At 47.0% G+C, this 27244-nt stretch overlaps 1 protein-coding gene across 1 annotated transcript; it reads right to left on the bottom strand.

Annotated features, from left to right (window-relative positions):
- Positions 1-18848: 18848 nt before the first annotated feature.
- Positions 18849-21325, bottom strand: LOC138528031 (transcriptional regulator ATRX homolog). Its single transcript, XM_069639464.1, has 3 exons — positions 21002-21325; positions 19899-20716; positions 18849-19413 (listed from the first exon to the last, which is right to left on the bottom strand). Exons 1-3 carry the CDS (start codon positions 21323-21325, stop codon positions 18849-18851), a joined length of 1707 nt encoding a protein of 568 aa, XP_069495565.1.
- Between the last annotated feature and the right edge of the window lie 5919 nt (positions 21326-27244).

Raw genomic sequence — 27244 nt, 5'->3', positions numbered from 1 at the left:
GTGATGTTCCCAGAGTCTTTGTAGAACTGCCTTAACATGTCCTTCATGCTTCAGAGGGTCCTTGGAAAAAATCAATATGTCGTCCAGATTGACAATGACGAAGAGAAACAACATGTCAGAGAACACCCTATCCATAAAACGTTGGAATACTGCTGGGGCTTTGGCTAGTCCAAAGGGCATGACCAGGTACTCGTATTGGCCAAAGGGTGTTCTAAAGGCGGTCTTCCACTCGTCTCCTTCCCGGATACGGATCAAATGGTAGGCACCCCTGAGATCCAATTTGGTGAATATTATGGCTCCTCTCACAGCTTCCAGGATATCCGAGATCAGGGGCAGTGGGTACCGATCCTTGAGGGTGCATTGATTTAAGCCTCTATAGTTGAGGCAAGGTCTGAGTTCCTTGGTATCCTTCTTGGGAACGAAGAACAACTAAGCACCCGCTGGAGATTTCGAGGGTCTTATGGTGCCGTTTTCAAGATTGGTGTCTAGGTATTCCCGAAGGGCCTTTTTCTCGGGTTCGAAAAGAATGAACATTCTGCCGAAGGGAATTACAGCTGACAGATCTGTGTCTATGGCACAGTCTTCTGGCCTGTGAGGGGGTAAGGCTCGGACTATGGCAGTAGAAAATACATCAGAATATCCCTGATAGGCCTCTGGAACTTGTATGATATTGGAAACCATGAGTGGTGTTTCTTGGTCTCTTGGTGGTTCTTTATAAGTTACCGAGGAGGGGTCCAGGGATAGACAGTGGGACATACAGAACTCTGAGCCCAGGAATAATGATCCTGCTGTCCAATTGATATACGGATTGTGCTTTTGTAACCAGGGCATTCCCAAAATCATGGGGTAATGGGCTGACTTAATGATGTCGAATGTAATCCGCTCTTGATGATGGTTTATGGAAAGTTGGATCTCTTTAGTCTGCAGGCTTATGGGTCCTGAAGAGAGGGGTCTTCCGTCAATTGCTTGCACCGGCTGCATGGTGTTTCATGTCTTGTACGGAATATGATGACTAACAACCCAGTCTTGATCAATGAAAATTCCCATAGCTCCGCAGTCCACCAAGGCCAGAATGGGATAGGTCTTGTCTTTGGAGGGCGACAGGAAGGCCTGTAGTAAGACCAAACTGTTTTGTCAAGGAGAGTTCAAGGATGGAATTGATGTGGAGCAAACATCTCTCTCCCGAATCTCTGCTCCATTTAAGATCGGGAGCTGGCGTTTCCCTAACGCCGAGGATGTGCCAGAGGACATTCCCTGACCAAATGTTTGTCTGAAGCACAATACATACACAAACCTGTATGGATCCTTCTCAATCTTTCTTGAGGTGATATGGGTCCACGAAAGGCTCCAATTTGCATGGGTTCAGGTTCTGGGGCTGGACTTGGGTTTGCGTCCGTTCTGGCTGTGCTCTCAAAGGACGTCTTGGGTGGGTTTCCCTTAGATTTCTTCCTTTCAGCCTTTCTTTCCTGAATGCGAAAGTCTATTTGCAAGGCCAGGTCCATTAGTGCTTGGAATGAATTTGGTCTGGCCACCCTGGCCAGTTCATCCTTGATCTCATCGTTCAGGCCTCTCCTGAACAGGGTAAAACTAGCCTCAGAGGACCAGTCTGCTTCCTTAGCCAATTGTTTACATCTGGTCACATAAGTGAGCATATCTTGGGAGCCCTGTTGAAAGTCCAGCAAGCGTTCTTGGGCAGTATAGACCTGCTCTGGACGGTCAAACATGCCTTTAGGGCCTGTATGAACCCATCATAGTCATCTAGGAGGGCATCACCAGAGTTAACAAGGGGTGTTGCCCAAGTTAAGGCGTTGCCGGAAAGGTGGGATATGATGAAACCCACCTTAGCCCTAGGAGTCGAGAAATAATAAGGCTTAAAGGTAAAGTGGACCAGACATGAATCCAGGGATCCGCGATGTGTTTTTGCCGAACCATCATACTTGTCAACAAAACCGCCCAACAGGGCACCCTCCTTTGTAGCAGAATCCCGGGATAAGACCAATTGTTTGAGCGCAGCGTTTTCCGCCTTAAGATTTTGAACCTCGGTTGATAATTCTTGCATGCGTCGCATTAAGTCCTGCACGGCGGCTTCCATCTCGTTCGGGTGGCGTCTCAAACTGTCAAGAAGTTCCCCCCTTCTCACCTGGGTCCGGTGTTTGCCGGTGTCTTCGATCGCTGCCTTCTTGCGAACGCTCCTGGTCTTGAACAGCGCTGCTCGAGTCTCGTCTGGTTCCCGGTCGCGTTTAGTTCCGGGAGCGCGGAGTCCAGGAATCCAGGAGTCTGGGAAAGGCTAGTAATGCTCGGAATCAGGAAGGGGGAAAGGGTCAGGAGCGGGTAATAGCACCGGGACAAAGGAAATAATACCGCAAGCTACGAACACACTTCTGAGGCTACTCTGCAATAGCATTGAGACGCGCGGAGCTGCGGAAGGCGTGGTCTACAAATAGATCACGCTGCGTTCAGCCCATGGAGCGAGCAAGGGCTTCAGCTCTGGACGGCCATGTTCGAAGTAATACGGAATGTAAGCCCCGTTGAGACAAGGACCAGGAGGTCCAAAGGGGCGTGAGCTGAGGTTCATGACACATCTGTCCCAGATCAACAGGTCTCCACATTAATTAACCCTGTTCAAGCATTTCCCTATGTCCTACTACTTCCTTTGAGGTGCCTGTTTCCAGCCCCAGCCCAGAGGAAGTCAGCCTCTCCACTTGTGAGAGGTGTCAGAATCCCCATTAATGCCATAGGTTCTCAGGTTGTAGATGGGCCCATGCGTTGTGAGAAAGAGCTTCAAGTACTGAAGCCTATAGAAGATCCTGAGAAGATCCTGGAGGGGGCACTGCTGAGTGGCAACTAACATGACTGCTTGATCGTGAGGCTCCTGCCCAAACGAAATCCTGTTAATGATTATCCTGCATTCTGACTGTTCTTTCCATGGTCTGGAGGTGAGAACCACTGGTGTAGATGGTGGTGTGAGCCTGGACTGGCTCAGAAGCGGAAGGTGGCTGCAAACTACAGATCTGGGCCAGGGCTGCGGCCTTTGTGATCTAATCCTTGCCGGAGATGTCTGCTGGTGGCCGGTGGACTGTGTAGCTTGGCTCTCTTGGGTCGGTGCTGGCTTGCTAGTGTGAGGCAGGAGGCATGCTGCCCCAAGTTGGGCTTGGTGCACAACTGGGTTGTGAATCCCCGGTGTGGGGGATGATATTCATGGATCGACTGTGTCACTCCTAGGTGTGCCGCTGAAGTGCTTCACTGAGCGGACCGCTCCTTGATGGATCCGAGGTCCCGGTCATAAATCCTTTATCCGCTGCGACGGGCAGCGTGCCTGCACTCCCTGTGGCCTCCTGCAGTGGGGAGGCTGAAGGCAGCGTGGAGTGAGGCAGGGGGTACTACTGGAGAGCTATAATTCCTTCTTGAGGCCCGGGCCTTCAGCGGTCCACGTTGTGAGTCCATGTTTGTATTTATACACCTTAGTGGGAGGCAGAGTCGGTGAGGACTGGGAGCCAGTGTCCATATTATTTGGATTATCCTACCCATTTCTGTGATCAACACTGCATACATACTGTGAGGGGGTAAAGAAGGGCTTCATTCAAACATTATTTGTTATTGGAGCCCATATTGATATGGTGCAGTGCCTGTTTGATGGTCCGAATGGTGGGTGTGTGACTGTTTTTGAGGGTATCTGCATTTTTTGAGTGGGGTGGAGTGAGGGCCTCTGATCCCTTGCTACCACTTGTTAAGTCCTTACAGCTGGCCCTCCTAGAAGCAGATATACCTGCTGAGACATTGCTGGTATCAGGAATGACAAAAGGGGCAGCCAACCTAAGCAGCCCGATGGATTCCTTTGCTAGTACTCTTGGCGAAACACTGAGTACTGCACCTGCTGTGCAATCTGCTTTGGCGGGTGAGACAGTGACACCTGCCGGGAAGGAACCCTCGATGGCTGCAATGTTGTCTGCATTTATCTCAGATAACACCAAGCTGGACAATATCGTAGCTAATATTAGCTCTGTGAAGGCCAGGATTGACAAAGAAATGGTTCGTTTTGGTTCATGGTCAGATCGTCCATAGGAATGTAATATCATTCAGGTAGTTTGGGATGCCAGGTGTTGTGATTATGTCAGCAGGGGTCTTCAGTCCACATAAAACATTTGAATAATTATTCTGCTCCTTAGCTGCCCAATAGTTCCTCAGTAGACAAGTCTATGGTTCTATTAAGAAGACTTTCTAGACTTTGTGCAAGATGAGGACCCTTGCATATAGATGTGTTGGCTTCACGTATGAATGACTCCCTAATTATTTATTTGGAGGTCAGTCTAAGGTGCAGATTGAACAAACAATGTTTTTCGACACTTTGGCTAATAGTTAAATTATATGGTCACAACATTTCTTTTTCTTTTCTGGTGTTCTTTGACTCTCACTCTGGAAAATATTTTTCTTTAAATCCATAAAGATACCCTCATCCTCTGGCACTGGATTGCAAACTATGAATGATGTCATGGGTGATTTTTAGGATTGTTCATCATCTGTCATATTTTTACCTAGGGCTTTGGATTTCATTAGAGATGCCTGGGATCTGGGTAAAAACAAATCGTACAGCTCTGTATTGAATGCCTAGGGTTGCAAGGATAATGAAAGGACTAATGATTCCGTCCATCTTTGTAGAGTGCAGGTATTAAATATTTGGCAGAGTTATCTGTCTCTCATTACTAGTGTCCATGAATATGAACCATTCAGGCTTTTCTGCTACCAATCGCCCGGTGGATGGTTTTACATTTTGTATGTCGTCTTCTTAGAGCAATTTGTTTGGTTGCTCCTATTTGAACAAAATATATGCTTACTTTATTTTAAGCATTTCTGTACATTTTACCCTGCAGTTTCTGTCAGCTGAACATGATATGACAGTTATGGCATTTGCAACACGCCTATACACAAGTGTTTCAAGGTGTGCTGAGGCAAGGAATGGGGGAACAGAGGGAGCACAGAGACACCCATCTTACTAGGTCTAGTGACATTGAGATCGTGCAAGTGCAGGGGAGTGGGGAGGGGAAAAGTGCCAGGGGAAAGGGGAGGGGGCAGTGCTGTACATGGGATCAAAACAAGAACAAGAAGTGTGGCAAGCAGGTGGCAAGCGCAAGTGTAAGTGTGGACAGCAGGTGTCCAAAAGTGCAGGTTTGGGACTGTAGGGTTACAGATACAGGCCCAAGTGCAAGGGTTGCCGGGAGGCAGTGCGGGTGTGCAACTGGGCGGGCAGGGATCTGGGCCCGAAATCAGAGAGTAGCCAGGTGACCAGGGCAGAATCAGACAGGAAATCAGCAGGGGAGAGGAAGAGAGTAGGCAGAAGCAAAGAGGAAGGTTTTGAGGTGCTTCCGGAACTGGAGATGGTTCTCCTCAACTTTCATAAATGCAGGGATACTTTTCCAGAGGTAGGCCTCAGTGGAAGAAATAGATCTACCACCAACTAGTTGCTTGGGGAAGTGACTGAGCCCGAGGGAGTTTGAGGTGGATAAGTGAAGAGCTTGAGTAGGAAGGTATTTACAAAGAGAGAGTTGCAGGTATTCAGTACCCAGGCCCAAGAAGTTCTTGTGTACAAGGCAAAGGGTCTTGAACTTAATCCGTGAAGCCACTGGGAGCCAATGCAGAGATTTCAGTGTTGGAGAGATACGATCCCTGGGCTTGAGGCCAAGGACAAATTTCACAGTCCTGTTCTGGATGAGTTGCAGAGGGCGGAGGGTAGAAGCAGGCGGATTTAGAAAGAGGCTGTTGCAGTAGTCCAGCCTAGAGAGAACCAGAGCTCTAGAGACAGTGAGCTTCTGGGGGAAGGAGATGAAAGGAAGAATACCTCTGAGGAGGTGCAGTTGGTAGTTTGACTTCTTAGAGACTTTAGAGATGCAAGGAGAAAAGGAGAGTGTGGGCTTTGGCTAGTCCAAAGGGCATGACCAGGTACTCGTATTGGCCAAAGGGTGTTCTAAAGGCGGTCTTCCACTCGTCTCCTTCCCGGATACGGATCAAATGGTAGGCACCCCTGAGATCCAATTTGGTGAATATTATGGCTCCTCTCACAGCTTCCAGGATATCCGAGATCAGGGGCAGTGGGTACCGATCCTTGAGGGTGCATTGATTTAAGCCTCTATAGTTGAGGCAAGGTCTGAGTTCCTTGGTATCCTTCTTGGGAACGAAGAACAACTAAGCACCCGCTGGAGATTTCGAGGGTCTTATGGTGCCGTTTTCAAGATTGGTGTCTAGGTATTCCCGAAGGGCCTTTTTCTCGGGTTCGAAAAGAATGAACATTCTGCCGAAGGGAATTACAGCTGACAGATCTGTGTCTATGGCACAGTCTTCTGGCCTGTGAGGGGGTAAGGCTCGGACTATGGCAGTAGAAAATACATCAGAATATCCCTGATAGGCCTCTGGAACTTGTATGATATTGGAAACCATGAGTGGTGTTTCTTGGTCTCTTGGTGGTTCTTTATAAGTTACCGAGGAGGGGTCCAGGGATAGACAGTGGGACATACAGAACTCTGAGCCCAGGAATAATGATCCTGCTGTCCAATTGATATACGGATTGTGCTTTTGTAACCAGGGCATTCCCAAAATCATGGGGTAATGGGCTGACTTAATGATGTCGAATGTAATCCGCTCTTGATGATGGTTTATGGAAAGTTGGATCTCTTTAGTCTGCAGGCTTATGGGTCCTGAAGAGAGGGGTCTTCCGTCAATTGCTTGCACCGGCTGCATGGTGTTTCATGTCTTGTACGGAATATGATGACTAACAACCCAGTCTTGATCAATGAAAATTCCCATAGCTCCGCAGTCCACCAAGGCCAGAATGGGATAGGTCTTGTCTTTGGAGGGCGACAGGAAGGCCTGTAGTAAGACCAAACTGTTTTGTCCAGGAGAGTTCAAGGATGGAATTGATGTGGAGCAAACATCTCTCTCCCGAATCTCTGCTCCATTTAAGATCGGGAGCTGGCGTTTCCCTAACGCCGAGGATGTGCCAGAGGACATTCCCTGACCAAATGTTTGTCTGAAGCACAATACATACACAAACCTGTATGGATCCTTCTCAATCTTTCTTGAGGTGATATGGGTCCACGAAAGGCTCCAATTTGCATGGGTTCAGGTTCTGGGGCTGGACTTGGGTTTGCGTCCGTTCTGGCTGTGCTCTCAATGGACGTCTTGGGTGGGTTTCCCTTAGATTTCTTCCTTTCAGCCTTTCTTTCCTGGATGCGAAAGTCTATTTGCAAGGCCAGGTCCATTAGTGCTTGGAATGAATTTGGTCTGGCCACCCTGGCCAGTTCATCCTTGATCTCATCGTTCAGGCCTCTCCTGAACAGGGTAAAACTAGCCTCAGAGGACCAGTCTGCTTCCTTAGCCAATTGTTTACATCTGGTCACATAAGTGAGCATATCTTGGGAGCCCTGTTGAAAGTCCAGCAAGCGTTCTTGGGCAGTATAGACCTGCTCTGGACGGTCAAACATGCCTTTAGGGCCTGTATGAACCCATCATAGTCATCTAGGAGGGCATCACCAGAGTTAACAAGGGGTGTTGCCCAAGTTAAGGCGTTGCCGGAAAGGTGGGATATGATGAAACCCACCTTAGCCCTAGGAGTCGAGAAATAATAGGGCTTAAAGGTAAAGTGGACCAGACATGAATCCAGGGATCCGCGATGTGTTTTTGCCGAACCATCATACTTGTCAACAAAACCGCCCAACAGGGCACCCTCCTTTGTAGCAGAATCCCGGGATAAGACCAATTGTTTGAGCGCAGCGTTTTCCGCCTTAAGATTTTGAACCTCGGTTGATAATTCTTGCATGCGTCGCATTAAGTCCTGCACGGCGGCTTCCATCTCGTTCGGGTGGCGTCTCAAACTGTCAAGAAGTTCCCCCCTTCTCACCTGGGTCCGGTGTTTGCCGGTGTCTTCGATTGCTGCCTTCTTGCGAACGCTCCTGGTCTTGAACAGCGCTGCTCGAGTCTCGTCTGGTTCCCGGTCGCGTTTAGTTCCGGGAGCGCGGAGTCCAGGAATCCAGGAGTCTGGGAAAGGCTAGTAATGCTCGGAATCAGGAAGGGGGAAAGGGTCAGGAGCGGGTAATAGCACCGGGACAAAGGAAATAATACCGCAAGCTACGAACACACTTCTGAGGCTACTCTGCAATAGCATTGAGACGCGCGGAGCTGCGGAAGGCGTGGTCTACAAATAGATCACGCTGCGTTCAGCCCATGGAGCGAGCAAGGGCTTCAGCTCTGGACGGCCATGTTCGAAGTAATACGGAATGTAAGCCCCGTTGAGACAAGGACCAGGAGGTCCAAAGGGGCGTGAGCTGAGGTTCATGACACATCTGTCCCAGATCAACAGGTCTCCACATTAATTAACCCTGTTCAAGCATTTCCCTATGTCCTACTACTTCCTTTGAGGTGCCTGTTTCCAGCCCCAGCCCAGAGGAAGTCAGCCTCTCCACTTGTGAGAGGTGTCAGAATCCCCATTAATGCCATAGGTTCTCAGGTTGTAGATGGGCCCATGCGTTGTGAGAAAGAGCTTCAAGTACTGAAGCCTATAGAAGATCCTGAGAAGATCCTGGAGGGGGCACTGCTGAGTGGCAACTAACATGACTGCTTGATCGTGAGGCTCCTGCCCAAACGAAATCCTGTTAATGATTATCCTGCATTCTGACTGTTCTTTCCATGGTCTGGAGGTGAGAACCACTGGTGTAGATGGTGGTGTGAGCCTGGACTGGCTCAGAAGCGGAAGGTGGCTGCAAACTACAGATCTGGGCCAGGGCTGCGGCCTTTGTGATCTAATCCTTGCCGGAGATGTCTGCTGGTGGCCGGTGGACTGTGTAGCTTGGCTCTCTTGGGTCGGTGCCGGCTTGCTAGTGTGAGGCAGGAGGCATGCTGCCCCAAGTTGGGCTTGGTGCACAACTGGGTTGTGAATCCCCGGTGTGGGGGATGATATTCATGGATCGACTGTGTCACTCCTAGGTGTGCCGCTGAAGTGCTTCACTGAGCGGACCGCTCCTTGATGGATCCGAGGTCCCGGTCATAAATCCTTTATCCGCTGCGACGGGCAGCGTGCCTGCACTCCCTGTGGCCTCCTGCAGTGGGGAGGCTGAAGGCAGCGTGGAGTGAGGCAGGGGGTACTACTGGAGAGCTATAATTCCTTCTTGAGGCCCGGGCCTTCAGCGGTCCACGTTGTGAGTCCATGTTTGTATTTATACACCTTAGTGGGAGGCAGAGTCAGTGAGGACTGGGAGCCAGTGTCCATATTATTTGGATTATCCTACCCATTTCTGTGATCAACACTGCATACATACTGTGAGGGGGTAAAGAAGGGCTTCATTCAAACATTATTTGTTATTGGAGCCCATATTGATATGGTGCAGTGCCTGTTTGATGGTCCGAATGGTGGGTGTGTGACTGTTTTTGAGGGTATCTGCATTTTTTGAGTGGGGTGGAGTGAGGGCCTCTGATCCCTTGCTACCACTTGTTAAGTCCTTACAGCTGGCCCTCCTAGAAGCAGATATACCTGCTGAGACATTGCTGGTATCAGGAATGACAAAAGGGGCAGCCAACCTAAGCAGCCCGATGGATTCCTTTGCTAGTACTCTTGGCGAAACACTGAGTACTGCACCTGCTGTGCAATCTGCTTTGGCGGGTGAGACAGTGACACCTGCCGGGAAGGAACCCTCGATGGCTGCAATGTTGTCTGCATTTATCTCAGATAACACCAAGCTGGACAATATCGTAGCTAATATTAGCTCTGTGAAGGCCAGGATTGACAAAGAAATGGTTCGTTTTGGTTCATGGTCAGATCGTCCATAGGAATGTAATATCATTCAGGTAGTTTGGGATGCCAGGTGTTGTGATTATGTCAGCAGGGGTCTTCAGTCCACATAAAACATTTGAATAATTATTCTGCTCCTTAGCTGCCCAATAGTTCCTCAGTAGACAAGTCTATGGTTCTATTAAGAAGACTTTCTAGACTTTGTGCAAGATGAGGACCCTTGCATATAGATGTGTTGGCTTCACGTATGAATGACTCCCTAATTATTTATTTGGAGGTCAGTCTAAGTGCAGATTGAACAAACAATGTTTTTCGACACTTTGGCTAATAGTTAAATTATATGGTCACAACATTTCTTTTTCTTTTCTGGTGTTCTTTGACTCTCACTCTGGAAAATATTTTTCTTTAAATCCATAAAGATACCCTCATCCTCTGGCACTGGATTGCAAACTATGAATGATGTCATGGGTGATTTTTAGGATTGTTCATCATCTGTCATATTTTTACCTAGGGCTTTGGATTTCATTAGAGATGCCTGGGATCTGGGTAAAAACAAATCGTACAGCTCTGTATTGAATGCCTAGGGTTGCAAGGATAATGAAAGGACTAATGATTCCGTCCATCTTTGTAGAGTGCAGGTATTAAATATTTGGCAGAGTTATCTGTCTCTCATTACTAGTGTCCATGAATATGAACCATTCAGGCTTTTCTGCTACCAATCGCCCGGTGGATGGTTTTACATTTTGTATGTCGTCTTCTTAGAGCAATTTGTTTGGTTGCTCCTATTTGAACAAAATATATGCTTACTTTATTTTAAGCATTTCTGTACATTTTACCCTGCAGTTTCTGTCAGCTGAACATGATATGACAGTTATGGCATTTGCAACACGCCTATACACAAGTGTTTCAAGGTGTGCTGAGGCAAGGAATGGGGGAACAGAGGGAGCACAGAGACACCCATCTTACTAGGTCTAGTGACATTGAGATCGTGCAAGTGCAGGGGAGTGGGGAGGGGAAAAGTGCCAGGGGAAAGGGGAGGGGGCAGTGCTGTACATGGGATCAAAACAAGAACAAGAAGTGTGGCAAGCAGGTGGCAAGCGCAAGTGTAAGTGTGGACAGCAGGTGTCCAAAAGTGCAGGTTTGGGACTGTAGGGTTACAGATACAGGCCCAAGTGCAAGGGTTGCCGGGAGGCAGTGCGGGTGTGCAACTGGGCGGGCAGGGATCTGGGCCCGAAATCAGAGAGTAGCCAGGTGACCAGGGCAGAATCAGACAGGAAATCAGCAGGGGAGAGGAAGAGAGTAGGCAGAAGCAAAGAGGAAGGTTTTGAGGTGCTTCCGGAACTGGAGATGGTTCTCCTCAACTTTCATAAATGCAGGGATACTTTTCCAGAGGTAGGCCTCAGTCGAAGAAATAGATCTACCACCAACTAGTTGCTTGGGGAAGTGACTGAGCCCGAGGGAGTTTGAGGTGGATAAGTGAAGAGCTTGAGTAGGAAGGTATTTACAAAGAGAGAGTTGCAGGTATTCAGTACCCAGGCCCAAGAAGTTCTTGTGTACAAGGCAAAGGGTCTTGAACTTAATCCGTGCAGCCACTGGGAGCCAATGCAGAGATTTCAGTGTTGGAGAGATACGATCCCTGGGCTTGAGGCCAAGGACAAATTTCACAGTCCTGTTCTGGATGAGTTGCAGAGGGCGGAGGGTAGAAGCAGGCGGATTTAGAAAGAGGCTGTTGCAGTAGTCCATCCTAGAGAGAACCAGAGCTCTAGAGACAGTGAGCTTCTGGGGGAAGGAGATGAAAGGAAGAATACCTCTGAGGAGGTGCAGTTGGTAGTTTGACTTCTTAGAGACTTTAGAGATGCAAGGAGAAAAGGAGAGTGTGGAGTCGAAGATGACCCCGAAGTTTCAGGCCTCACAGGTGGGAGAAGGAAGAGGGCCAAGGGAGGCTGGCCAAGGAGTGACAGGAGAGGAGGGTGCAGGTGTACCAATGAGGAGAGTGTCACCCGCATAGCAATGAAAGTTGGAGCATAGAGTGGCACTACGTTGAGCAAGAGGTACCAGGTATTGGAAATATAATGTAAATGCATTGATTTACTTTGGATAGGTTTCTTAAGCAGGACTCCCAATTGGCAGGTCTTAATTTCACCATTTAATTTTGTATTGCAAGATGCAAGAAGAAAGGCTCAAAGGTTATCCAGAATGAATTTACGTTTGAGACCATGGGCCTCATTACACGGTACGAGATAACCATGGTGCAATTAGCGCCATGGCTACCCCCTACCGCCTTCTGGGTCCGGGTAGGCGGTATGGGGACTTACCGGGTCATTCAGACCCTTGAGGACCCGGTAAATCACCATGCCAATTTCCATTCCCCATTCCCATTCGAGCCCCCATAGGGCTCAATGGGAATGGGGAAAGAGCTAATAACGGTACCGCTATTAGCGGTAACGTTATTTGCTCTGAAGTCCCTCAGCGGGTGCCTTCCTTAACGTGTGGTCTGACCACACGTTAAGGACAGCACCCACTGAGGGACCTCGTAGTACGGCGGTAGGGGATTACCGGTGCACTTACCGGTGCCGGTAATCCCCTACCGCCTACCGTGTAATGAGGCCCTCTGTTTTCTGAGATGTTTAAGTCAATACAGAGTAGTTGAAAATGTCTTCCATCCAGTGATGTATCGAGTGTCATTTTTTAAGTGCTTAAAGCCCACAAGTAAGGTTTAAATCAAATAACGGAGTGGAGGCAGAGATTGGGATATCGGTTTCTGCCCTATATCCCTGCTCTGCCTTCAAATACTGAACGACTTTTCATGCCATGATATGCCACGCCTTACAATCCCAAGACTTTGAAGACGAAATGACAAGACAAAATGACAAGAAGTCATGATTTTTGTAATGGGACGGTGGTGAGTATAATGCAATACTGAAGATTCATTCCTCATAGTTGGTTCTGTTTCAGCCTGGTCTAACTTCCAGGGTAATGATGAAGGCCTCTAAACACCAACTTTCCCATTCCTGCTCACTGGTTGTTTCAGATTATTTTGCGGCTGGTCTTCGTATCTAGAGCACATTATGAGTGACATTGAGGCACAGAGAGCAGCAAATAAATAAATGCACACATTTGGTTATACTGCTCTGTCTGGGATTATGCAATTTGTGTTTGGAGGAAAGAGGAAGAGAGTCACCTCATGATTTCATTACATGTAGTTTCTAGGATATGCAGTTCTATTTTGTTTGCTGGGATGTTGACGTGATTGTATGTTACTTGCCTGTTATTTGTACATTCATGGATTTGCAACATTTTGACTTGGAAGAATGTTTCGTTGTATTCTTTCTTTGCATCACGATGCACTGTGCCTGTATACTCAATCAAATGTATTGAAGAACAATCTGTATGTCTGCAGGGAAGGTTTCAATTACAAAAAAAAAAAAAAAAAAAATCTATGAAATATTTCCTGAATATATTACTTAATGATCTGTGTCAGTCGACGTGTCCTGGCTCCACCTTTATTCCAATATTAAACGGTGTTACATGTTTCAGAACATTGATGTGTGTGCCTCAGAATTTGGTTGGAGCCTGCAGTTAATTCCTAGGCTGCCTATTTCCGGTTTCCTTACAGACCTCTTTCTGCTGCAGCCATTTAGTAATAAACACTTAAGGTATACTTACTCCGAGGCAGGAAGATAGAACTGGATTTTCTGAAACGCAAAAGGTGACAAAATCGTAATGAACGCGAGGCAGCATTGTTGCGTTATGGACCAGGCACACATGCCTTACTGTACAAGTAGGGATTAATGATGAGAGGCCACAAGCAGCGTGAAAACAAACGTCGTGGAATCTCTATCAATTTCCAATAAATCACCCATCTGTGTTCAGGAGGCAGTGTTTCCGGATGGGTACAGTGGCGTTGCAGTAGTTTCATGCAGAGGGTGGCTCTTAATATCTTAGCTTGTCCCTGTCTTCATTTATTATAGAGATAACTAACAATGCTTAATGTGACACATTTCAGCACGTGTGCATCTCTGTATTCCCAATTACTCTATGTCTCACGTGTCATAATAATACCTTTTATCTCTTCTGCTGAATTGAGCTATAATTGAAATGCATTGCTCGTTGCCTTTTTCAGAAAATGCAGTAAGCGGCCTCTTGGATCAAAGGAAGTCAGCGGTAGAGCTGATGAAGGCATAGGTAATAGTTATGTTTTTGTTAAAAACATAGTAATGTTGAATCAATTGTGCGGCATTTTTAACATGTTTTAAGACACCCAGCATGGTAATTATGAACAACTGTTCAATCGGTTACCATTATTTGTAAGATTGTTAGTATTAGCACATTGTAGACATGCACATCATTGGCAAATGTGCTAGTAAATGTTTGCTTTAAAAGAAATCGTTCAGACTCTTTAAATAGTGAACACAGAAACAGAATGCACACATTTTGCAAATGAAGTGTAAACATATGTTCACCATTGACGGTGTTATTATTCTCAAATGACAGTATTGCTAATCAGATTAAATAACTCGGCTGCTTTCCTTCACGATAAGAGTGCCTATCTGTAGGCGCCGTTCAGCCTCTCCCTTCGTCTCATTTTTTACAATTTCACATTGAGGCCCTTGCTGATGAGACTGGATGATTCATTGACAGTTTAATTATTTTTTTTTTCTTCTTGAATTTAATCGAAAAGTTTTTAACGATTTTTACAAGAACTTTCTTTCTTCTTTCTTCTTCAGATGCGCCTTAGCGCTCTAATGCTGTGTTTGTGGAGAGAAAAGTCTCGAGTTAGAGTCATCTGATCCTTATGTCTAGATTGTGTACCCTCTTATCTGTTTACCAATAAAGAAAGATGGGTTGGAGATGTCGATATCGCAGCCCCCTCTAAAGCAGATATGTTGGTCGGTGAGTTGGCAATCATTTCAAAAGCCAGCTTTATCAATTTCACTGTTGCAATGGTCCATCTCGTTGTCTCTCCTGAAATTAACCTGTTCCACACCGCCTCTTCGTCTAGCGTAATCGCCGCTTGCAAACAGGATTGAAGATATTTATCTCTGTTTATCCGTGTCTTCGGGCATCTTAGGACTAGATGTTCCAGTGTTTCCACTTGCTCTTTATCTTTACATAATCGACATCTATTGTCCATCTTCGGTGTACGAATTGCTAAGATTTGGTGGGTCATCAGGAGATTTAGTCTGGCTTTCAAAAATGTTCCTCGCATCTTTTTATTCGGGAATTTCATACAGTAATTTAATGGCGTTTTCACTTTGTTGAACGTCGGAGGGAGATGTGTAAGTAGCTTGTTGGCCCTCGCAGTATCAATTGTCCGAATCCAATCGATAAGTTCGATTTTAGTTTTTACTCGGTCCGGGTTTGTTTTTAGATCTTCTTCAGAGCATGATATTTCCCTCAGAGTTTCTTGGATTGTTGTTGCCCAATTGTTGAGTGCCTTACAGGTACGGTTTTTGAGTTCTTCTGCGATCACAGCATATATTGGTAACGAGTCAGCCATTGTGATTTTTCTGTAGAGTCTCATCTTGCTCTGTTCAAGCGAAGAAGCGAGGGAGACCAGGCCTAGTTCCCTTCTTATTGCTGGCATGGAGGTCGATTTAGGTAGACCTAGTACTGACTTCCACACATGGCCCTCCAGTTTTTGCCATATAGATTTCGGCATGTTGAAAGAAGCTTCCATACTATATATAATAGATGGCACCACCTTAGCCTTGTAAAACTTTATTGCTGGAACGATGGAGAATTTCCCAAATTTTTTGTCGACCAGTCTTGTTTGGGCTGTGAGTCTTTTAACTTTGTCCCATAGTTGATCTTGCATAGCTTTGTCTACAGATGACCCGTCCATGGTCACCCCTAGATATTTAAACTTGTTGACTACTTCCAACTTTGAGTCCTCCAAGTGCCATGTCAGCTGCTTTGGCCTCTTCTTTGCCGTGATCTCAAAAACAAACAATTTTGTTTTTGCTGTGTTGATTTCCAAATTGTTTGTTCTCATGTAGCTTGCCAAGTTTGTCAATTTTCGTTGAAGACCAATAGGAGTTTGGTCAATAATAATGGCGTTGTCTGCGTAGAGCAGTTGCGGGATGGAACTATTGACAATTTTTGGGGGGAAAGCTCTTATTTTTTCCTCCTTGTTCTGATAGTCCCCCAAAAAAGCTATAAACAAGGCTGGAGCTAATGGACAGCCTTGTTTGACGCCTCGTTGGACTGTGATCTCTTCCGACAAGATGCCTTGTTTACTCAGTTTCACCCTGATCTTCGTATTTTCATGTAAAGCTTTTATCGGGCCCATGATTGACATTGGGCATTTCCACTTGCTTAATTTAGACCATAGTTTTTCTCGGTCAATTTTATCGAATGCTTTCGATAAGTCTACGAAAGCCAGGTAGACTCGAGGGGCTCCTTCTCTTGCTTTTGCTTTCAGAATATGTAGCATCAGTATTTTTATTGTCGTGCTTCCATTTTTCTGGAAACCTGTCTGGAAGGTGTCGAAGCAGGGTGCATGTTTTGCCCAAATTGTAAAGTGGTCCAGCAGCTGCGTTGCGTAGATTTTGCCCACAATATCTAACAGAGCTATGGGCCTGTAACTTTCCGGATCTTCTCTTCCACCTTTTTTATAAACCGGTACAATTATGGCCTTTAACCAAGTTTCTGGGACCATTTTTGTTTGTGTGCAGTGTGTGAAGATTTTGCTTATTATTGCTGCCCAAGCTTTCGATGACTGCTTCAGCTCCACATTGGTCAAGCCATCTGGGCCCGGGGCCCTCGATGATTTCAAGTTGTTGATGGTCCTTTCAATTTCAGCAACCTTACCCACGTCCACCCAAGAGGTTGTAGACTCGAATTTGTCTTTGGTTACTTGTGTTTTGGGAAGCTCTAATTGGGCCGTTAAGTATGTTTTCCATCTTGTCTCGGAAACTGCGTTTACCAATTCTGTTGGTTTCGACGCATTTACTGCTTTAATTATTGTCCAGAAGTCGCTTGATTTCTTTGTGCTGAGACATTTCAGCATAATTTCAGCGTCTTGTTGGTACAACAGTAGTCTGTGTTGCTTTAGCCACTGTTTGTATCTCTTAGCCTCTATACGCCATTTTTCCCAGGCTTCTTGGAGATCACTTTTTTTTGCGATTTTTCTCAATCTCCTAACCACCTTTCTTTTTTCCACCACCAGTTTATCGTAGGCATGTGTTGGACTTGACTTTTTCCTCGGCTGACTCCCCACCGGTTTTCTGTAAGGAATAAGTAACGGTAGATAATTTGGTCGGTTTACAGGCACTTGTGACTTAGTTACATCTGGAAGTATATATTTTTCTGTTATCCTTTTAATATCTTCTTCCGACAAACAGACTCTCGATTGTTGGTTATTTGATTCAAGGTTATACTTGTATGCGTGGTTCTGTGTTTGTATTCCTCGCCATTTGCATGTCAGAAGATTGTGGTCACTGTGTGTGGTTCTGTGGACTTTATACTCTTGGATCATAGGTATGAACTCGGTTGACACATAAATATAATCCAGTGTCGCTTTGCAGTTCAAGTTCTCCCACGTTGGAATGTTCTTTTGCTTCGGGAATAGCGCTGCAATATTGTAAAGGTTTCTTGGTTTGGTCAGTGCTCCCCATGCGATGCCTCTATCGCGGGTTGCTCCTTGTGGTCTCTCCGATTTCGTTACTTTATTCCCCTCATTGCAGTCCACGTTTAAGTCTCCACACACGATGATGACAGCATTCTCATATTCTGCGTCAAACGAGTCTATTAGTTCCGCCATTTTGGCGCAATAAGTTTTGGTTGTCATTTTTTGCGGATTCCAATATGTATTTATTATGATGATTTGGTTGCTGTACATCTTCTTCCGTACTTCAGATTGATCGGTCCATGAGGTCAGCGTGACTAGCATCTCATACGATTCATGTAACTTTATCGTTGTTGCCAGGCCCACTCCCATTTTTGTTGCTGTCAGCAGACCTGACGACGGGCGGCCTAACACGCCCTTGCATCCCGCAGATATTTCTACTACAAAGCCGTCAAGGCACGGTTTCTCTTGTAGCCAAGTCTCTTGTAGCCAAGTCTCTTGTAGACTATAATGTCTAGTGAACCTAAATCCATGTCACCAGGTCTGGTTAAATGAGCGTGTCCCCTCGTGTTCCACGAACCCAAGACAACACACTTCTTGCTTTCTTCTTGCTCTACGTTACTTTGTTCGCTTAACGTAGATGATGCTGACCACTTTGATTGCTAGTTCTCTGTTTTAAGATTAGGTGCTGCTTTTAACCATGACAATGGACCTGTGCCTGCTGGCATGTTCATTGTTTGCGCCGGTGCTGGTTTAAATGACCTCTCTTTTCGATTGTGGTAGAGGTGCGCTCGGGGCTATGTTGTTGATGGGTGTATCGGGCTTCTCCTCTTGTTTGTGACTTATATTTGTCTGGGACAATTTCCTGGTGTTCGTTCCTTCGTTGCATATTATCTTTATTTTTCTCGTCACTAGACTATCTTTGATTGAGTTTTTTGTCATCCCGCCGTGTATATACCTTCTCCAAGCCATAAACCTTTACCTCTGGGCCTTTGCCGATTCTGTTTGCTCGATAGCGCTCTTCTGTTCGCGATGTAACGCGGTTTTGTCTTTCTCCTTGATGGTTATAGAGGCGGTCTTTCTTATCTCTTAGCGTTTCATGTTTTATTTCTGTCAGCCCAAACCCGTTTTGCTCCATTTCTCTAACTACTTTGTCATCCGTGTGTTGCAGGCTTGCTTCTTTGACATGGATGTACGCCTTTGCAATCTTTCCTCTATGATAGGGTTATACTAACATGATGTCTTCTGTTTTTATTTTTTTCAGCGAGTTCATTGTGCTCATTAATTTCACGATCATCTTCCTGTTCAGAATCATATAACCTCTCTTTGGGTCTAGTTGTTCGACTTTGAATATTCGTTCCTGCTTTTTTACTTTGGGGGTTTCTGTTCTTCGATGATCGTCTGTGCTTTTATGGGCCTCATTTCGATTTGGCGGACTTTGCCGACTTACTCTTTGTTCTCTTGGAGACATGTGTACGTCTTCCCTCTTCTTTTTTTGTTCGTCTGTTACTGGTCTACTCCTTGGTTTTCAATTACATTTTGGATTCCTTTACTTGTTTCGGCTTTTAGGGAATCTGTGTTCTCTGTTCCTTTCTCTAGTTCATTCTGAACTTTTGTCTGTTGGTCCGTAATCACCTCGATCACTGAATTATTAGAGGCGGTCTCCCAATGTTGGGATAGATTCATCAGGTTTGTGTCGCTCATAAAATCTTCTGACGATTGTGGAGAGCTCCTCATCTTTTTTCTTTTTGTCGATCTCGGCGTGTCTTCTTGAGTTTCCTTGTTTTTCTTTCCTTTTTTTTCTTTTAACTTGGCTTGTTCCTGTTGCTTCACCTGCTCATCCAGTGTGGATTTCTGAAGCTTGTCGCTGTTAGGTAATTTTAATTTCACTGGGGCTTTTCTCTGAGGTTGGTTAAGTAGTCCCGATTTAATTGGGTATAGCTGTGGACGTTTAGCACTTTCTTCATTCACTTCCTTTATTTCTTGCTCTTTCTCACAGATATCCACGATTTCGCCATTCTGGCTTTCGGACTGATTCTTTATGTTTCTCAAGTCCTCTTGGACCCTCTCCCTTCGTAAGAGCTTAATTTGCTTTTTAAGTCCTCAACTTCTTTTTCCCAGCCTTCTATGTGAGTGATTTTTGTGGAGATAGAGGCCAAGATTGATGTATTGGGCCTCATTCCGAGTACGGCGCTAACCAATGGCGCTATTAACGCCTTGGTTGACGCCGTACCCGGACCGGCAGCGCCTTGGTGGATGGCGGAATTACCGCCCCATTCCAAGGTCGGCGGGGCGGTAATTCCCCATTCACCAAGACTCTTCCCCATTCCCAAATGAGCCCCCATAGGGCTCAATGGGAATGGGGAAGATGCAAATAACGATGACCGTTCATTACGGTCACCGTTATTGGCTTGGAGGCCCCTTTGCGCCCTCGACTTTAACACCTGCTCAAAGCAGGCGTTAAGGGCGAGGGCGCAAAGGGAACTCGGAGTATGGCGGTAAGGGATTACCGCCACCGGTCTCGTTACCGGTGGCCGCTATCCCTTACCGCCATACTCGGAATGAGGACCATTGTCTTGTATTCCCTCTTTTATTGCTTCGTACAGTTTGCAATATGGGGCTAATGCAATCGTTATGGCCGACATGATGGTTAATAAGTCAGTTTTTTTACTTGGTGACTCCTTTTGCGTTGGTGTGGCTATTTTGCTTAACCGCCTGTTTTTAGGGGATTCCGGTGTACTTGCTACTTTTCTCAGGGTTGCCATTGCTTCTATAAACAAGCTGTCGCTCAACCTAGTCCTGTGTGGCTCTCCCTCTATCAATGCACGTTTGGGTTGTTCTTTCAGGCCTTCTCTTTGTTGGTTCGATCCGTGTGAGTCCCTTACTTTCTCTGGGGTGCGTAGAAGTTGGCCTGAGTTCAGTTGGACTTTTGTCCAGTCTGGGTTAGAGACATTTTGACGAGGATCTTTTTGTTGCAGCATCTGTTTTTGCTGATCAGAGCCTTCTTCAGAAAGTGTTGGTTGCAGACTAGTTTTCGCCTTCGTCTGATTCTGGAGGCTCTTCTCTTGTGGTTGCTCCTGTCTTAGATGGTCGTCTTCGGTTTTTGACGTGTTCTCACGCCCTTCTGTGGCCGCCTCCTGTTGTTCTTTCAACGTGCTTAGCCTCCGACTTTCTTCTCTTTCCTCTATTTGGCGCCAGATCGCTTTAGCCGCGTTTCTTTTTTCCAATAGGATCTGAGACAGACCTATTTCAGGTGGGCCTTCTCGCACCACTTCTATGCCTGATGTCCGTTGTCTGTTTACTGAGGAATTCTCCTGGACCGCTCCTAAAATTTCTGCGTCCGACAGCTCGTTTTCCAAATCTAGTTTGCGCTTCTGTTGATTGAAAAAAGAATGCTTTTAATGTACCCGACAACGATGCTGGTGGCGGCCCTTTTTGCGTTCCTTCATTTCTTTTTTGTAATTTCATATTTCTGTTTTCTCCTATCGTTTTCGCTTTTCCAAGTTTCATGCAACCTTTTTCTTGAGTGATCTTTATTGTTTTCATTATACTGATCTTTTCTTGGTGTTTTCTTTGGATTGTTATTTTGTAAACTTTTTTTTTTTCTGTTTTAGTGCTGACGCCTTTCTCTCCGACTCCGAGTCAGTGTCTGATGTTACAATTTCACTTTCTCTCATGCTTTCGTCTAATCCACTCTCTTTAGAGTCATGTCTGACTGGGTTGTTGTTTATCTGCTGATTGTTGATTGTCTGCTGATTCAGGTTTTTTTCTTTAGAACCTTTGGCTTCTTTCGTGGCACTTTCCTTTGTGTCTGGCTCCTGAACAGCTTCTACGAACACTAGCTCTATGTGAACCAATGCTCGTGCGGACATTGCAGATTTCTTCCCCTGTGGACGTTCGGAATCATTCCCTCCATCCCTTTCTTGTTTTTTTTTGTCCCTCTCCGTAGCTTCCTTTTCATGCTCCAATATCGGGCTATTCATGTGCTCAGCTGTCAACTCCCCTCCGTCTCGGTCTTCGGGACTGCCTGACAGCCCTCGGCGTCTCTCGTGACCACACCCTTCCTCACTCTCCGTCCGTGTAGAGCTCCTCCCAGGCCGCCCCGGGTCAGGCAAGCCTGGCGGCCCTTCGCCGCGACTCTCCAATGGCTCCGGCACACTCGACTTCTCCGGGTCCCGGTCCTCAGTACAGCAGTGCGCCTGCTGAGGGTCCGTCAATGGCTGCCCTTCGGCTACCGTTGCCGGAGACCCACTCGCCACGTCGTCAGTACGCGAGGCGCTGCTAGCCTCGTGCCCGGGTAAGTCCTTTTTTTCACTGCTTAGTTCTGCTTGCAGATCTTGTGTTTCTAGTGTGTCTTGGATGGCTGCTGCTTGTGTTTGCCCTTGGGGGGGGTGCGGTCTTCCCTGCCTCCTCCCCGAGCTCCATATTCATGATCTTCCAACGAGTTCTAAGAGCTTGCAGCTCTTTATTCATTTCCTGGGCACCTTCTTCGCAAATAGAAGTCTTTGATTTCAACCTCTTTACAGGTGTTTTGTCACTTCTTAGACATAGCTCTCAACTCACCCGCTTTTGGTGGGTGTCACCCGTCAAAAGCATCCAGACACCCGCCCACCCGCCAGCTCATCTGTTTCACCCGCCTTGGAGCCATAGACTAATTTTTGCCGGGACCCGATTTCGAAATCCCGAAATCGGGTCCCGGCGCGACTCTTCCTGTGCGAATAGGGGCATGAAAAGCAAGTGAAATGCTTTTCATGCCCCCGTTTCCTCCCCCTCCCCCTTCCCCTCCCCGGCGCTCTCCTCCAATGAGAGGATTGTGCACCCCCCCCCCGCAAAAGTTCAGTGACATAGAAGTAAGACTACCGTTTTACCGTTTTATATGCTTTTACGGCAGTCCTACTTATATGTTTATGGCCCATCTGGGTTTTCTTTTTTCTAAATCTTGTCACCCTAGTTTTCACCTGCCTTGGTGTCAAAAAAGGTTGAGAGCTATGTCTTAGACAACGCCGACTTTAGTCAGCGTCTGAATCTGCAACCGCCTCTTCCAGTCTTTCATTTCTGGCGCCTTTTCGCTCTTGGTGGATCGGAGGTCTCTCGGAATTCTGAGTCGGGTCCATGCTCCCTCTGCTCCCGCGGACTCCAGCAGACTCAACTCTCCTCACCAACTCCGCTCACCGCTCCGCTCTGGGTAGGGGTTTTTAAGCCCTCCCACACACTGGACTCTGTAGTAGACAGAGGAGAGCGACTGCGAGCATGACTCCAGCAGACTCAACTCTCCTCACCAACTCTGCTCACCACTCCGCTCTGGGTAGGGGTTTTTAAGCCCTCCCACACACTGGACTCTGTAGTAGACAGGCGAGAGAGACTCCAGCAGACTCAACTCTCCTCACCAACTCTGTGGTTTCATTGTAACAGCTAACTACAGCATCTGTGATGAAATGACACCAGCAATGGTACAGGGGAGTGGATTGGCTTCTAAACTTGCTACAGTAGTTATCCGGTAATACAGATGAAACCGGCACCCAACTTAATTATATACTCCTTCACCTTTTAAGGTAGCATGGCGGAAAGGCGGGCTATATATTCTCTTTGGGGTAGTGTGACCCATTACAGAAGCATCCACACAATAACAGAATAGAGGTAAAAAATAAAATTAAAAAAAATCAGTGTCCACGCAGGTTTGCTTAAAAAATATTCACTTTACATGCAGACACAAAAAGTGTCAAAAACACTGAACATTCCCACCCCGTAAAGTAAAAGCACAGATCAAAGCAATTTAAGATGTATATGAGTCTGGGTGTAAATGACAGGAGGGATGAAAAATTAATCCGAGATAAAGAAGCAAGCAATAAACACCAAGGGGCTGATTCATGGATTTATTTGCGTGGAAAATCGGGGATTTGCGCGCCATTCTGCTAGCGAAACCCTGTTAGTCGATTAATGGAATCAACTGTGCAGCACATTTTCCTGTTTTGCCTGGACGTCACGCAGGCTCTGCATGTCTCTGCGAGTGGTCGAGTGCCTTACGCAAGACAAATGCAGAGCGTGGGCGAGGCCTGTACAGAGGGCGGAGTAGGGGGTGAAACTTAGAAAAAGTGAGCATTACTAGGGACGGGTAGGTAGTCCATAGCACACCCACAAATGCGCACGACAAAGCCTATTCACGGATGTGACAGTGCAACCTCTCGCCTGCAAAATGCCCACGCACATCGCTCCATCTCTAGGCCACCCAAATCCAGGTGTAAGTACACTTGCCCATAGGAATCGCAGTGCAGAGGTGGGATTACATGTCGGATTTAGTGGTGCATGTACGCAGCCGGGGATCTGATCGGAGTTAGGGGTGCACATACATAGTGTAGTGTGGTGCAGGAATGGTTTATGGGGTTTGCGTATAGATTTTCAGAATTTTACCTGAGTTATAAAACATTGTATTCATGTTGTCACGGTGCCAGTAACAGTTACAGAGGACTGGGTGCAGGGTCCCCGAGATGCACGGCGGCTTGCGGGAGACCACACGCACTGTTTAAAGGGTGCGTGTATTCGAACCCAGGGAGCATGCAAAGGTAGCTGTTCTGGCTGGTTTCATTTGCGTGGGGGCGTGCCGGGGATGTTCCGGCCACGACTTGCGTATACAGTTACTATGCACAGGAAATTCCGTGAATACACGGGGGTGCGCATTTTTTATTCTGCGCACAGACTCATGCAGTATCGTTCTTGTCAAACAGACTTTGCAGGAAAAATTCCCACTTTTCCATCAATCAGCCCTCAAATTATTATTTTTATTTGTCTTTTAAGATAGGAAATGGTGACGACTCAAAGTCCAGAGTAGTCAGAACCTAGGAAAAAAAATAGTTTTAAGGTGTTCTAAGCTATTGAAAAGCTACGTTTGCCCATTGTGGTGGTTCAACTGCATAATTGTGGTCTTGTTAGATCCTTTTCAAGAGAACCAGTCGTGGTTGGAAGTTGATGAGCACCTCAATTGTTGCAAGCATCAGTGCATGTATTGCTGTCCACAGGTGCTCACCGAAGTCAAGGGGCAGGCAGCAGATGTTTCAGTTGTCATGGCTCAATCTTTTGAGGGTAATTCAAAAAGGAAAAGCAGGGAATTTGGTGATGGATCGATAGAGCGAGTCAGTCTCAAAAGTATAGTATCAGTGGTGAGTAGCCTCTACTATGCAGCTTGGCTTGTTTTTCTGGGCGGGTGGGTGCATTGAAGTTTTGCTTCAAACACATACATGGTGAAGTATGAAATCATAAGTGGCTCAATTGTTGTTACATTGTGGCTTGATTGGTTTGATGTGGCTAATCAGGAATCACTCAATTCAGCAACTAGTATAGCCAAAGGCCATTACACTTGCAACACACTATGGGCCCTTTCATCAGGCCCCTTCAAGAATATGATGTTAACCCTGGTTATTAGCAGTCCAAGGATACATGTCAGAGATGCATTCATGATCTTTGCCACAGTCCTCAGCAGTGGTCCCTGGGTACCAGCAGACCACAGGAGCCGGCTGGCTTTCTGTCATGCCATAATTTTTCATGAAGTTCAGAAGTAGTTAGGAAGAGAATTGCCACCTCTGCTGAAAATGCTGACTTCTCCCTATGCAAGAGGCTGAACAAATGTGTAGCTCCAGCAAAGGTTCAGTCTGGATCCTTCTTCTGTTCCAGGGGTAGTCTAAACAATGATTCTTTAAGATGGCTCAACAAAAGGGGGACTCCACCCCCATATAAAGTAAAATCCTAACTGGGGATTGGTCCTTTTTCAAGCCTGTTTTTAAAAGCCAATTTGAGTCATGTGCTAAAAACCCCCATCGGATCTCATACAAAGAGTCATTGATTTTCATGAAGATAGAGGGAAAGGGATTAAGAAGAAAGTTATGTGCAGTCAAATCCAAGTCTTTTTGCTGTAGGTGTTTTTTCTATTAGCTTCCTTGGACATCAACTGACCCCCATCTGTCCCAGATCAACAGGTCTCCACATTAATTAACCCTGTTCAAGCATTTCCCTATTTCCTGCTTCTTCCTTTGAGGTGCCTGTTCCCAGCCCCAACACAGAGGAAGTCAGCCTCTCCACTTGTGAGAGGTTTCAGAATCCCCATTAATGCCATAGGTTCTCAGGGTGTAGATGGGCCCATGCGTTGTGACAAAGAGCTTCAAGTACTGAAGCCTATAGAAGATGCCCCTGTCATCAGTAAGCACATGTGCAAATGCAGTGTGGGGGTGGGAATAACGTAGGACTGCAAAATGTGTTTTTACTTCTGAATTCCCTCATGTATTACTACATATTTATCTTTATTCAGTGAAAAAACTTTGTTAAGGGACGTTATGGTTAAGTTGCGCTACTAAAAACCTATGAAATTCAGTGAAAAAACTTTGTCAAAGGGACGTTATGGTTCCAAGTAAAACCGAAAAACCCTTGAAATTCGCCAGTTATGTTAAGCTAAGCAACCATAACTCGCGCCACCACCGTGCACTGCTAAGACTAACACCCAGGACATCAAAGATGACATCACAAATGTCAATGATGACATCACTGATGACATCACATGTGTATGTACTTTTCATGAAATATGTGTCCAAGGGATTCTTATTATAATGTTGCGAAACAAGTGTCAAGAATAATTGCGATAAATATCATACCCTAATTAGTGCATTTAACAATGCATTGATATAAATAGCATTCTATTATGGGGTTCTATCTAGTATGCTAAGCTACTCATGCAGAAACATAACGTAGTGTGCAGCGTACAAGATGAAGGTTTAATATTCTCGTCTCGGTGTAGGAAGGAAAATCTTTTACCAAGATGGCCACCATGGAAAGGGAAGGCGGGGTGTATACAGAAAACACAACCGGGTATGAGCGGGGGGTGGGGGGAACAGGGGAGACACATGGGCATGAGCGGGGGGTGAGAGTGAACAGGGCACAAATGGGCATGAGCAGGGGGTGGGGGGAAAAGGAAGGAAACACGGGGCGTGAGCGGGGGTGGGGGGAACACGAGAGAGACACGGGCATGAGCAGCAGGTGGGGAGGAACACGAAGGAGACACGGGGCATGAGCGGGGGTGGGGAGGAACATGAGGGAGACTCGGGGCATGAGTGGGGGGTGCGGGGGAACAGGGGAGACACGGGCATGAGCGGGGGGTGGGGGAAATAGGGCACACACGGGGCATGAGCGGGGGGTGGGGGAACAGGGCACACACGGGGCATGAGCGGGGGTTGGGGGGAACAGGGCACACACAGGGCATGAGCAGGGGGTGGGGGAATAGGTCACACACGGGTCATGAGCGGGGGTGGGGGGGAAAGGAGAGAGACAAGGGGCATGAGCGGGGGGTGGGGGGGAAGGGGAGAGACACACGGGGCATGAGTCGGGGGTGGGGGGAGGGGAGAGACACACGTGGCATGAGCGGGGGTGGGGGGAAGGGGAGAGACACACGGGGCATGAGCAGTGGGTGGGGGTTAACAGGGGAGACAGGTCATGAGTGGGGAGTGGGGGGGAACAGGGGAGACACGGGGCATGAGCGGGGGATCAGGGGGGACAGGGGAGAGACAGGGCATGAATGGGGGTGGGGGGAACAGTAGGGAGACACGGGACATGAGCGGGGGTGGGGGGAAGGGGAGAGACACATGGAGCATGAGCGGGGGGGAAACAGTAGGGAGACACGGGGCATGAGCGGGCGGTGGGGGGGAGGGGAGAGACACACGGGGCATGAGTGGGGGGTGGGGGGGAAGGGGAGAGACACACGGGGCATGAGCGGGGGGGTGGGGGAAGGGGAGAGACACATGGGGCATGAGCGGGGGGTGGGGGGAGGGGAAAGACACACAGGGTGTGAGCGGGGGGTGGGAGGAAAGGAGGGAGACACAGGGCATGAGCAGGGGGTGGGGGAGGGGAGAGACACACGGGGCATG

The sequence above is a fragment of the Ambystoma mexicanum genome, chromosome 7q, assembly GCF_040938575.1.
Source record: "Ambystoma mexicanum isolate Mex_15411 chromosome 7q, UKY_AmexF1_1, whole genome shotgun sequence".
NCBI classification, from domain to species: Eukaryota; Metazoa; Chordata; class Amphibia; order Caudata; family Ambystomatidae; genus Ambystoma; species Ambystoma mexicanum.
Note: the sequence above shows the minus strand (reverse complement) of the source record. Positions and strands in the feature narration are given on the sequence as shown.

What these genes read in the sequence shown, in the direction of transcription:
- LOC138528031 (XM_069639464.1), bottom strand. Translation starts at nt 21,325, where the DNA reads ATGAATAGCCCGATATTGGAGCATGAAAAGGAAGCTACGGAGAGGGAC. An exon ending in GCATGAGAGAAAGTGAAATT is followed by an intron (nt 20,717 to 21,001) that starts GTAACATCAGAC and finishes TTCAATCAACAG; the next exon opens with AAGCGCAAACTAGATTTGGA. An exon ending in GACAATGGTCCTCATTCCGA is followed by an intron (nt 19,414 to 19,898) that starts GTATGGCGGTAA and finishes GCTCTTACGAAG; the next exon opens with GGAGAGGGTCCAAGAGGACT.